The sequence below is a fragment of the Nipponia nippon genome, unplaced genomic scaffold (assembly GCF_047370975.1).
Source record: "Nipponia nippon isolate SJK-2023a ecotype South Korea unplaced genomic scaffold, ASM4737097v1 scaffold_4, whole genome shotgun sequence".
In the NCBI taxonomy this organism is placed as follows: domain Eukaryota; kingdom Metazoa; phylum Chordata; class Aves; order Pelecaniformes; family Threskiornithidae; genus Nipponia; species Nipponia nippon.
In genome coordinates, this window is record NW_028262358.1 from 53,713,674 (window position 1) to 53,727,269 (window position 13,596).

A 13,596-nucleotide genomic window follows, 5' to 3' on the forward strand; every position below is an offset into this window, starting at 1 on the left:
TACATTTATGATTTTTAAATATCTTGAAGCAAATGTAAATAATACTTCTCCAAAACCTATACTAATGAATAGTTTTTAAACAAATTTGGTAACTGTATGTTCAGTACAGGACAAGGATATATTTTTGAGGTTATACTTTTAAGAACTGGTAATGATTTCAAGTGCTATAGTGCTTGAATGTCTTTTCTTATGAATTCTTCTTATTATTAATATTATCCCAGTAAAAAAAGAACCAAACCAGAAGAATCTCACTGTATCAAAATGCTACAAGTTAATAAGCTGGAAATATATCCTTCAGTTATTGTGTCACAGCTCAACGCCAAAACCTAATAGAAATGTAGTAGTTGGCAGTAAGTGACTCTAAGCCTGCCATGAATATGTTGGGATCTTGGAGTATTTTTGTAGCTGTCCCTATTAATTGATTCTGAAGTTAGTGTATCTCAATAGCCAGATTGCCATCTTTTCTGCTTACTCAAAAGTCTACTCAAGAAATGCCCACTGCAGAAAAGCTCCCATAGCACAACCAAGGAAAAGGATGAAGTGGACATGTTTCCATTCTCTGGCCTATGATACTAATAATTCACATTACTACTGTAACAAAATCCTTTGTGCTCAGGTTCTCTTCACAGTCTCCAGGCCATCTCAACCCATACGTTGTCATTTCTCTATGCAAAATCCATTTATTCCAACTTTACATAGAAAATATTACTCATCATTACAGGATTCAAAGACTGGAGCTCTATGCTCCTATTAGGTGGTACAGGTATGATTACTTTTCTTTAAATAATACAATTCCTTTTAATGTCTTAATTAGTTATTAACTAAACTCATCTTCATAAAGTTATTTTTAAAAGAAAAAAAATCATTGAAGAAAGGAGGCCTAGTAATATATCTTGGTTTAATGCTTTGCATTGTGCCATGCACTGTAGGTTATGAAGGTTATTTCATATTGCTATTACTTCAAAACAATTCATTATGAGACTTTCAACTCCACAGAGTATCTGGGAGAATGAATCATGAACTAAAACTGAGAGAAACAAAGAAATATTTTAAAAAAAGTTTTATTTATGAGTATGGGGGGTTTAATACACTTTTTAACATGGCTAAAAATTGCTCAAATTTTGCAAAGTATGTGAATGAGAATTGAATAACTTTATTTCTTCAAAGTTTGGTTACAGGTCATTAGACAGTTAAATATATGAATATTCTAATGTCAGGAAAGTTCTTTCTGTTCACTTGAAGTGGATTTGAAACACATTCCTATTGAGAACAGTGATATTTTACAAGTAAACTCATACATATAAACAAATCCTTTCCTGGTTAAATAATTGCTTTTCAATACTTCAGTACCTTTTGGTTTTGGAATCTCTGTCCTTTTATGCTTGTTTAAAAAAAAAAGACGTTTAAAATATTCTCATTAAACTACTTAGGCTGCTAAAGTCCATTGAAGTTTTGCACTATTGAGGTTCACCAAATGCAATGAAAATTTTTTGTAAAAGTATAGTGCATTACTGTCTTTCTTTAGAATGTCCTCAGAGTAGGAAATCATAGCTTTGCAAATCTACCAGAACAAAAAATTTTTCCTAAAACCTATAATTACACTTAATTCTGCTTTGTTGTAAAATGAAAATTCGTATATTTACACTTATTCTGTGTTGATGTTACAATAAAGCAGTTATATTCTTAAGATGAAGTGCTTTTCTATGATTTCCAATCGCTTTTTTTGCAGATACTGGATCTGATGGAAGTTGTTTGTAGTATCACATTATTCCCATGATTATCTGTTATCTCACAGGAATCTTGCTGTTCCAGTATTTGTCCAGAGGTGTAATGAAACTAAAATACAGGCTCAAAATGACAAAACCAGAAAGTGAAATTTCAAATGAGCATGCTGGAATTAAGTATGACATTGTTGTACAGTGTATACAGGATATATTGAAGTAGTACATAGTAAGGTGGAAAATTTCTTTGATGATGTGGACAATCTTTATATTTTCCGTAACATTAGCTAGAATTTGACATTCTATTAAAGTGGACCTGAAGCTGATAAGTTGGTTACCTTCAGCTTTGCAGCATTATATAACACTTTTTTCATAATGAAAATGCAATTTGGTTTAAGGCAGAGCATGTATAATACTTCTGTTTCTTTGTGTGATTTTTTCATCAACACCCCTCACCCCCACCTTGCCCCCAAGAAAAATCCCCAAACCCTAAGCTAGTCTGACATGTTCTACCTGAATAAAGCTGTCTTGCCTTTTGGTTCATCTACCCATTTGCCTGCATTTGAAATTTGGTTTATTGGCATTGGACTAAATAATCTGTAGTTGGTTAGATCACTTTTCATATTTTCTTTAGAACATTTGCTAATCTTCAAACTCATGGTAGGAAACCTACGTTTAAAGAAGTCTTAAGTACCATTTTGTGGATTGGACATTTCCTGTGCCGTTATCTCTGTGCTCTGTTATGGAAATTGGCTACAACCTTCATATTCACTGCATTAAGTTCTTGCAATTTCTGCTGTAAATGGGAAATTTCCATATTTGTACTTCTATTCCAATAAGCCGGCCTGTCTATCCCTTCTTACTGAAAATTGAGGCAGGGGACTCATTTCAATTTTGAACCATTTTGAACATTTTCTTTACGAGGTAGTATTTTCTTGTGCTTTTTCATTTATTTGGCTAGGAGACATTTTAATTTGCTTATTTTTGTTTTCTCCTAAAGAGCTAGCTCATGACTATAAAGAGCCAGATACAAAGCGTCCCGATACTGAATAAATGTTGGCACCAAAAACTGTAGTCAGTTTGATGAGGGGGGCTTGATTTTCATTTAAGCATCTCAGTAAAGTGCTTGAAATGAGCACTTACCAAAAGCAATGACAGCATTTGATGCTAAACTGTTTTAAAATGGGTCTTCTCTCTTTCTTAAGAGCATTACTCTTTCTAATAATTCTGGAGGGATCATGCAGTACAGTATTTTCTTACCATAAAAATAGGGATTTTTTTGATAAACTCACAAAACTCACTGTGTTCATTTGCTGTTCATTCTTTTTTCCCTTTTTGGATTAAGTATTCTAGTTTGCATGCTGCTCTGCTCTTAGTTATTGATCTGTTTTTATTTGTCTTCTATTTTTTGTTACAATGCATGTTTTGTTATTACTTCTCTACTTGAATGTTTTCCCTCATGCATCGTTACTTTTTTCTCTTAACTTGTTTGTAACATTCATCTTTGTTGCTTGAGTTCTAAGTAGCATAAAATTCTTGAATTGAAATATGCTGTTCCCTTTTCTGAAGCTCTCTGCAGTGTTTAACTTTAATAAGCTCATATTATATCCCTGTGTATTTGAGTAGTATTTGCATTTATTCAAGGAATAAATTATATGATAATTACAGACAATTATTTGCTGAAATTATCTCCCATATGCCAGTTTTAAAATACTACTTTATACTGAACATCTCTTAAGATTTGCTTCAAATTTATTTATAGTTTTATTTCATAAATTATATCTTCATTATATCACCTAGCATTTGCAGTTTCTCATAGCTGGAAATGGCACTTTTTGCATATAAGGTAAACAATAATTAGCAGCTTGATTTACTTTTTTCTTCTAATTGTATTTCTGCATGATGCCAGGAAGCTCTGAACAGCACTGTCTTTGGAACGCATAGGTCAAAAAGGATAAAATATACTTTTTGATGACATTCTCACAAGATTCTCATTACTTCTTCAAAGAGAAGTGGGGAAACTTCAGCCATTTTGTTGACACTGTTTTTGCTTTCATTTAGCTGCACTGGAAGGGCTATCTTCCCTCTGACACCAGTCTGCATACATAGTCAACAGAAAGGTTTATGTATTGACTTTTAAATAGGGTGGATCATATCTTCTGTTTGAAGGCTGCAGAGATCTACTGACTGTACTGATGCTGAAGAAGGTCTATTAATACTCTAGTACTTGTGTTCAGAATGAACAAAGAGGAGCAACACTGAGCGACAGGAAGATGATATTGGGCATAGTTCTGCTCTGGTGACCCCTCCATCATACTCTCTGTGATAGGCACATTTGTAAGCCAAACACTGTGGTTATTTCACTGGAGGCCTAAAACCTATGTTAACTTAAATCTAAGAAAAAGCCTAGATTTTACAGCTTTCAGGTAGTTTTTCCATAGTGTAAGGAAGAGAAAAAGGTCTTTGGTGCATTTCCTTACATTACATTTCTTTCAATTCTTGAAAAACTAGTTGCAAACTAATTTAGAGACACCTACATCTTATAAACTCAGTAGTTATCCAGCACATCGCTATGTGTCTCGCTGATCATGAAGTATTACAAAGCACATTTAAATATAAATAATGTATTTTTCTAATTAGCTTTTTCATTTGTTACACCTTACCTGTTTGGATATTATATCATCTTTTTCCTCAGCAAACATTCTGTATTAAAGCTGTTCATGTTGGAGCTGTTCTCAGCTGTTCTGAGCTATTCTCAAAACTTTTTGGGACAGAATGAACATCTTCAATAACTATTCATATGAATTGCACAGAGTTAAGGCAGAGAAAGTGACACTACAACACAACTTAAAAAGTTATTAAATGATTGCAAAATGTGTCTACATGACATTTCTGGTTTTATATTTTGGTATGAATCTGACAGTAGTTCTGATTTTCCTACAAAAAATTCATGTAATGTAGTTCAAATCTATTTCTGTTTACAAATAGACTGACTTGTGTGAGCAGCATCACAGGGGGTACTGTCTAAGTACTAGAGGCAAGGATAGGTCTTTGTGTCCTCCCCAGTTCTCTGTATTTTTTAGTTTCTGTGGGTTGTAAAAATTTTATGATACTGCCCCATCAGCTGTTCACTGAATAGGAGCTTTGGACAAGGGGTTGTATTTTTCTTTATATAGATAACTTTAGGTTTGCAGAATTTGTATGTGTGTTCACCTAACATGCTCATATTAAAGGTTCTAGTGCACAGTTCAATATATGATAGTATATTGAGGCAGAATACTTAAGCAGCTGCAGATGTAAGCAATGAATATCTATACAGAGTTGTTTTCAGTCACCCTTTGAGCAGGTTAGTGCTTTAGTTTTTATTTTTAAACTCTGAGATGTATGGAAAATATCCTGGTAATTTTAGGATAATTTTTCAATATAAGAATGATACTACTTTAATATGCATATTGTCACTGTATTGACTCTGTGTGTCTTATCTCTGCAGAAGAATTACATGAGAATATCAGTTTTGATGCAAAACGAATGTCAGAAACAGCTGATACTGGTATGAACAGCCAGATAGGGGATAAATCAAAGGAAGGAATCGAGTCAGAAAGGACTTCTGTTTCCAGGGAAACCTGGATTAGCTTTGAAGACTTCTGTGTTTGTTTCCAGTAAGGAACAAAGGTTTTGGGTTTTATTCCATTAAATACAGAGTATAACAATGGTAAAATGTGAAATGTAACTATATAAAAACTGTATCTTCTCAACAGATCTTCTCTGTGTAACTATCCTGCCTTTCAGGGTAGTCCCAAGGCTACTCTTCTGACCAGTCGTACTGCCCCTGTTGACAGTGAGTCTGTAGGTGCAGCCCCACGCTGTGTCTTCAGTATGTCCTCCAGAGTACAGCGGAGAACACAACCACCAGCTTCATAAAGCATATGTTAGACTGAAATGTGGGTGGAAGATGGCAGGTCATGGAGCGTGCAGCCATTAGTGTGTTCACGTACCTGACCCATCAGCCACTGGGCAGACACCGTCTGCAACTGAACAACACAATTCTAAGGCAAAAAAAAGTTGTTGAAATCTTCTGTTGCCATCAGCATAGCTCAGCTTGGTCAGCTAGGTGCTTTCTTTCCCTCCCTTTTCAATATTATTCCAAGGCATTTATACCTCTGCAAATATAAAAAAGCTAGTGTAACTGTAGCATAATATCTTTAGCTTCTGTCTTTCAGGTTCAAGAAGCCTGGTACACTATAGATCCTTTAGAGAATTTGACATTGCTGAGGGGAGTAATTATATCAGAGAAAATTCACCCAGTTTTTTTTCATTTGAATTTGTAACTGAGATTTCTTTGTGAAACTTTTGTTTTCATAAATGAATGTTTTCTTGAGCAGAAATTAAACTCTGCTCCCTCTCTGAGGCAGAAGGTATAACTTTTGTACCAGCAGCACTACAGGAACTTTAGCAATAAAAGATCATAGAGCACTTTAGACCTTGTTAAGGCTTGCCTGTCTAATTTTAGGGAGCCCCAGGTCCAGGAGCCTTTAGAAAAAAGCATCACAAGCAAAGTAATTTCCTTTCCTTTCAAAGTCTTGCTCACAGTGGCATACATGGAGAATGTAAAATATGACATTTTTAACTTGTTAGCGAAACATACTGTTGACCTTTTGTAGACCACTGTAATATTAATTAATGTATAGAGCAGTTGTCAGTTTCTTATTCCTGTCCCTAAATGGGTGAGAGTTTACTTATTTTCACAGTGAACTGATAAAGTAGCTGTTAACAAAGCATCTTGTTTGACCTTTGGAGGATTTATCACTCAGAAGAAATTAGGCACCTAAGATTTTTATTTTACCAGTCAGTTCTGTTGAAAGCATTTCCTTGTCTGACATGCCTATATCTCAGATACAGTGAAAATAAGATAAATGTTCAGAGTTCATATCAACTTCGAGAAATGAGGAAAATTTTAGTCATTGTTGGAATTGATATGTCAGCGATGCATCAGGATCCCTGTGAAGTTTCTGAGTAATCAAAACATTTCTTTTACGTAAAGCATTGGACTTCACATCCAATTCCATCCTCAATTAAAGCTGAAATCATTTATGTTGCCCTTGGTTAAATCAAGGTGTCATGGAAAGAGAAAAAAATTGTCAGGAACTAAGTAGCTTTCTGAAGGTATGCAAACACCACAGAATTGGAAAAGCATTAATAAGCTGTACAAAACAGTTCTTCCTTACAGTGAGACTTTATAGATAACTTTATTACAGTAATTTTCAGGTAGGCATGGAAGTTTTAGAGTAATATTAGCTTATTACCGTTTATAGATTAAAATTGGACAAATTAGTGGCCTGACCTCCAATGGAAAACTGTAGAAGTGCAGCAAAGGTAGAAATTAATGTCAGCTGCTTCCTCTGGAGATGAATTGTAGTCACCTTTTATGAAACTAAAAATGTTGAACCATTTTTGAGAAATAGCTGGGAGTCTGATTTATGAAAGTAAAATTAGTATTTTATGCTATGAAATAGACATTTACCTGAAATATATCATCTATACTAAGATTATTTTCCTACATGTATTTTTATTTTATTTGCTCCCTAGGAACCTGTATGTTTTCCACAAGCCATATACATATGCTTATAACTATCAGAAGACAGATTTTAAGGTATATGACTGTATTGAGTCTTTATGTGCTTTTTTTTTATTTTTGTCAGTCTTACATAATTAGATAATATATATATCCTAAATAACGTTGGTAGATCACATAGAACTGCTATTACTAAAACAATGCCTTAAGATTACTGTAGTCAATACAAAGATAATGTTTGCTAGCAAGTATCCAGAAGTATTCCACTGTGTTTAAGACAAGAAAAAAATGTTATGGAATGATATTGCACAACAATAAAAAAATTGAGTATGTAAATCATGAAAGTTGGTAGTGAGAGTATATATTACAGTGAATCAGATCTCTGTCCTCTCTTTATCTTGATTTAAATCTACCTTATAACAATTCAGAGACTAAATTAAATTTAATGATGATTCAGCTGCAGAATCTGCCCTTCAATTCTCCTTCATCTTAACCTGTCACCTAAAACCCAAATCAAGAGTCTGTATAGCATAGCCCTCCATTTTCTCTTTACGCGCTAAGTCCTTTAGCAACTTACAAGATTCTGTTGCAGGAATTAGAAATACCCCTTCGTTGCACTGAAATTACAGTATTTCTTTAAACCTGCCATTAGTCTGTATTATCAGAAGGTTATTCAACATGCTTGAATATCCTGTTCCAGCTCTAGTTTTATACTGTAACTGAAGTGTAATTGTAGAGTACTGAAATGTAAACTCCAGGCGTGAACTTTATGTAAAATCCTGTACTGAGAAGGTTAACTATATGGATTATGCTTCATAATTGTAGTATACCTGCGGTTTCACACCTCTCTATATTTGTAATCACATCACAATAAATTTTCCCAATCACTACATGATATACTTTCACAAGCCATAATCAGCATCAAAACTATGTAAGCCTGTGTGCTATTGTGCCAAAAAACTAGCCCTTTGCTGTAAAACCATTCTGTTTTTTTACAATGATACAGATGAGGTGTTTACACTATTAAGTAAATTCTGTATCAGACTTATAAAAGAACACTTTCATATTATGCTATGAAGATAATAGTAGTGGTATTCCAGGATCAAATACACAAAATGTATTGATATGACTCTGGAGAATGCAGGAAGACATGTTAAAACAGTTCTGAAGCAAAGCAGCTCATTCACCTTCAGATTTTGAAGAACTTCTAGGAACAATAGAATCATTCTATAGTTTCTAATATTGGCACAGGAATTATGTATTAAAGTTGAGAGTAAAAAATGGTGCCTCCATATATTTTTGTAGAAAAAAACATGATGAGGCAGAAGCAGTCATGTGTTACAAACTAAGTGCTTATTTCTTTCAAGCTTACTGAAATTAATTAGAATCAGAAAGTTGCAGCACAAACCAAAATTTTTGGTCTTCCATTGGATGTTGTTTGGCAGGTAGAACTGCTAAATTGAGGTACATAGGAAGAATATAATATAAAAGTAGATATATTCTCATTCAAGAAACTTTTCTGTTTCCTTTTATCTCTTAACTGAACATTATGCATGCTATACATGCAGCATGAGGTTCTGGGCTTAAATGACATGTCTGAAATTTGGAAGAAGTAGTGACAGTTAATTACTTACTTCCCATACCATATCTAGGGCCACCATATCCAAAATCTTAGTCATACTTTGTATAAGCCCAAGTGGACAGCATTAAATGAAAATGAAAGATGAATAAATGCCTGTTTTTCTATGCAGTCTACTGATGACCGAGTCTTCTACTATTTACTTGTGGACAGTCTGATGCCCGTTGAAATCCTGGTGAGCTTTTCTGCATTAGTACGCTGGGATGATACTGGAGGTAAGGCCAACACAGAAAAGTGCATGTTAATGTTGTATTTTCCCATACTTGAATATGTCTGTGCTGTAGTGTTTGGCTATGCTGTATTTTGGCACAGTTTGAGAGGTTAGCATTAAATAGTCAAATTGATTCTAGGAAATAAACTAATATTCAAGTAATACTTTCTTGTTATTTAATATTGATGATTAATATTTTCTTGAAATGATCCCTCCCTTTACTTCTATTACGATGTGCTGCAAGCTTTTCATCAATGTATTTTTGGTATGGATTTCCTTGTGATTCTTAAGGGTTTTTTTTCCTACAAATTCCATTCTTGCAAGCTACTTTATGCCTTAGCTGATCAAAATGCAGTAAAATCAGCAATATGACCAAAGTTTATTTTTGAAGTGATTTTTAAACTCATGCACTGTAAGCTCTTAAGTATATTTACAGCTGGCTTATTTCAAGATCCAACAGCTTGGATGGTTTAAATAAAAATCACTTGTATTTTATGGAAGTCATAGAATGGCATTCAGAAAAGCTAATGCATGTTATGACAATCAGCTTAAGTTAATCAGACATTTAACCATTGGATATGGACATAATTTTAGTGCATCTAAAGTAGAGTAGATAGAACGAAAGGAAAGCTTAAAAAACCCAAACTGACCATTCCGTTAAAATAATGAAACTATAATATAAATATAAGCTTTGTATGGCTGTTTGCTTCCTTTGCATGTGGACAGAATGGATTTTTATGGAGTTTTAGAGCAGCCGTAAGCAACTTGGAAGAAGTCTGATTTATACATCCTCCTAACACATTATTTTAACCATTATTTTCTGTAAATAGTACAAATAAGCCACATTCTGTACCACCTATGCATTTTGAATGACTGGCTCTTTTCTCTGAATTATCAAAGCCTAAATGAAGACTTCAATGACTGTGAAGTAGACACAGAGTCTGCATAAGTGTATTTGTCTTCATTTTACTGTTATTCCCCCCCACCAATTGTGGTTTTTTTTTTTTCCTTTCTTATTCTAGGTACTAAACGAGAATGTTCTAGTATTTCAAAGGGTGTGCTGATGGTTGAACGTTTCTCTTGGAAATGCATAACTCCTGGAGAACTTGTGTTAAAAATGCATACATCCGCAACCAAAGCTACTGTGTTAAATCTTCCTGTTGGGTATGTATGAGGCTTCATCTCTGTCCTAACACTTTAGTCTTAAGGCTTGAGATTATCTTCTTTACACAGTTACTTTACACAGTAACTAAGAGTTTATTTCCTAAAACATAATCTTTTGGAATATCAAACTGGTTGATAGCTAGGATTTGGTAAGACTGCAAAATTGCTATGAAGTTAAAATAATTGCCAAAACCTTTATAAAGATTTTGAATTCTTTACTCTTATTTAAGAGCATTTAGCAAGAAAAATCACACTGATTTTCTAAAAAATAAACTAGAATACAAATTCCTACTTAAAAGTGTTTCTGACTAGAATGATTTTGAGATGTTTCCTGGAGTACCAACAAAAATTAAAGAATTAGGATTTACGGTGGAACTGTAAAAGAATGATGATACCATAGGAGGTTTCATAGCTTTTCTTGAAACCTGGTTTATGAAATATGACAGGCGAAATTCTGAGGTCATCCATGAAGCCTTCCATATCTTACTTCACATTTATTTTACTTCACATTTACAGAGTGTTTAATATGATTTATTTCTTTTTGCATGTAACTCTAGATGTTCAGTGTAAAGCATTGCTTGATTGTTTAAATAAATAAATAGGTAAAAGGCAAAAGCCTTTGTTAGTTTCTGAAAATGCTGCCAGTGAAACAAGGAAGATGACATCTTCATATGTTCCCATAAGCATAAAGCTGCTGACTAATTCACTGAGGCCTTCTACTTTTCCAAAAATAGAGAATCACCAGTTTAATCTCAAAGAGATGAGACAAAATGTATTTTAAAAAAATCAAGTAAGGCTTCAAATAAGTAAGCACAGAAAGAAAATATCACAATACTAGCGCACCAATATTAAATCAAAGACCTTTAATAGTGCCTTCTATTTTGGTTCAGACTAAAAATGGAAATGTTATTATTGTGTTTATAGGTTAGTTCTGCTGCCACATTCTTATTGTAGTTTCCAAAAGTTGCGTATTTCTGTCCTGTAGGGAAGCCAAAAACATATATCTTTTTGCACCTGCAAATTTCAAAGCTACCAGAGCTACAGGCAGCTCAAATTGATAAGCTTCTCACCTTTGATTCTCTCTACTTCAGGCAGAGCCAGCAGGCTTTCAGGAAGCTTTAATTTTCAGCGTGTGTGGGAGACAAATGGGCTTATTGACTGCTTCCCCATCTCATTCCAAATGAGAAATGACTTGCTAAGCCAGGAAGGCACTTTCTTCCGTCTGTCTGTTGGTGGCCAGGGGGCATTTCAAATTTCATTCACAAGAAGATACAATTAAAAATGTGCAAGTGTGTGTCAGGGGGTAACTCTCCTTTCTTATTCTCACTGCCGGATCTCTGGTTAACACTTTGAAGCTGTGGCCTGGATGAACTTCTCCAGCTAAATGCCATTCCGACAATGATATAAGACCATGAAGCTTCACCATTTGATATCAGCAAGCTCCTCAAGTATTTCAGTGGGACTGCAGGACATTGTTGCCTGGAGAGGAGAGCACGAATCACCTGTGTTGTATAACTATAGTTAGGAATGGTTTCTTTTATGATTGGAATCTGTTATAGGATGCGATCGGGCAAACAAAAGTGAGCTGAGTGTGTCCAAATAAGACATAATGAATTTCTGTTGTTTGCCACGTTAGGAGGTTATGGTTGGGTGGTTTGGCCCACAGTTGCTCCATAAAATGGTCACTCTGTAGTATTCGTCTAGCCTGACATGACTGTATGTTAATTTTTTCTGGTTTTGTCAATGCAAACATGGAAATTATGATCTTAAGTAATGTATGACCAGAAGACTTCTTCAAGCTTTCTAGAGCAAGTATGTTTTTAAGTGTAGCTAACTATAATCCCGACTAAAAAACTTTGGGTTTGTATCCATCTGAAATAGTGAAACTACCTATTTTGGTAAAGAAAACCAAAATAAAACCTAAACAAATAAAATAAAAATAAAATAATAGTGACTTCTCTGATTTCACCAACTACCTATGTTTGGAGGTTCTTGAGAAGCAAGGAGATAGAAATGCAGGATTTGAAGAGCCAGTATATCTAGGAATGGATTTCATTTTTGCCAAATGTATGAAAGGAAAAGCTTAAGAATTGCTGTGATTTAAAAAAAGAAAAAGTGCTTTTTTGGATTATTTTTTTTCTTCAATGTAGGCGACACATATTGCTCTTCACAGTAAGTTCTCCCATAGGGCACCATATTCATCTGTGTAGCATGGTGCCATGTGTCTTTGGAGAAGAGGATACTGTGATGCCAGGTCTTGAAAAGGTATGCATAACCAGAACTAGTCAAGCACTGTGATAAAGGTGTTTCTGACTATTATTTAGTTTTAAAGTGAAGCACTGCTGGATCTTCATTTAGAGTTATTATATTTAATGGCATAATATTAATTTCAATATGAAATGGATGAGTGCATAAAAGAAACGTGTTTTACAACAGAGCAGGCACTGAGGTGGGTATTGCAATAATTGTCTTATATAAATATGTAAGTAAGCATTGGGTAGTATTGTGGTTTACATAGAACAGCAGCATGAAATGGAATGTTAAAAATACTCTTGTTTAAATACATATGTCAGAGGTGGTGTATAAGCTCTCTTTTTGAGGCATGTGATAAAAGTGATAAAATCATGTACAGACATTAATTAATATTCAAAAATACCTGCCTAGTAAAATAAACTGTCACATCAGTAAAGTGTGTTTTGTCCCATGAGATCACATATTACTCACTAGGTCCCAGAGTAGCTTTTATACCTAAAATGAACAATTGATTCAAACAACTTTTCATAGCTGAGATAAGAGGCCCAGGGGAGTAATTACTACAGCTTTTGTTCTTTGTTGCCTACAATCCAGACAGATATCACTGCCATCCATTTTTTCAAGATTTCTTCAGCAAGCAGTAGGCCCAAATATTTGTCATGGGCACTGGGGGGAGGGAGCATAGCTTCTAGAGCACAGTTGTGCCAAAATATTTTGAAAAGTGAGTGTAACAGCAAATTTATATTGTAGTGTAGATTCAGAGTCCTAATTATAGGACGTTAAAGCAGCTTATGCAAATTTATTACATTTATTGTAGCAAAGAAGTTTAAATATAAGAAGTTGGTCCATTAAAAATGTCTTGTGGCTGTACTATCCCCTTGTCTTCAGATTGTGGATGAAAAGCTATTCTTCATAAAGAAAATAAAGCAGAATTATATCCTGGGGTCTTCTCTGCACTTTTTTTTGAAGACAGCAATTTCTCTGCAGAATGTCATTTACTGGAAAGTGTCCACATTCTTACACAGAAATCCTGATG

General features: G+C 34.3%; 1 protein-coding gene across 1 annotated transcript in view; it reads left to right on the plus strand.

The window, feature by feature from the left end:
• Positions 1-13,596, plus strand: part of ADGB (androglobin) — a 128,726-nt gene that overhangs the window by 57,625 nt on the left and 57,505 nt on the right. The window contains exons 15-19 of the mRNA XM_087775188.1: positions 5,212-5,380; positions 7,308-7,371; positions 9,045-9,147; positions 10,166-10,307; positions 12,458-12,572. Coding sequence (XP_087631314.1) covers positions 5,212-5,380; positions 7,308-7,371; positions 9,045-9,147; positions 10,166-10,307; positions 12,458-12,572 — 593 coding nt within the window. The remainder of the gene's footprint in view (positions 1-5,211; positions 5,381-7,307; positions 7,372-9,044; positions 9,148-10,165; positions 10,308-12,457; positions 12,573-13,596) is intronic.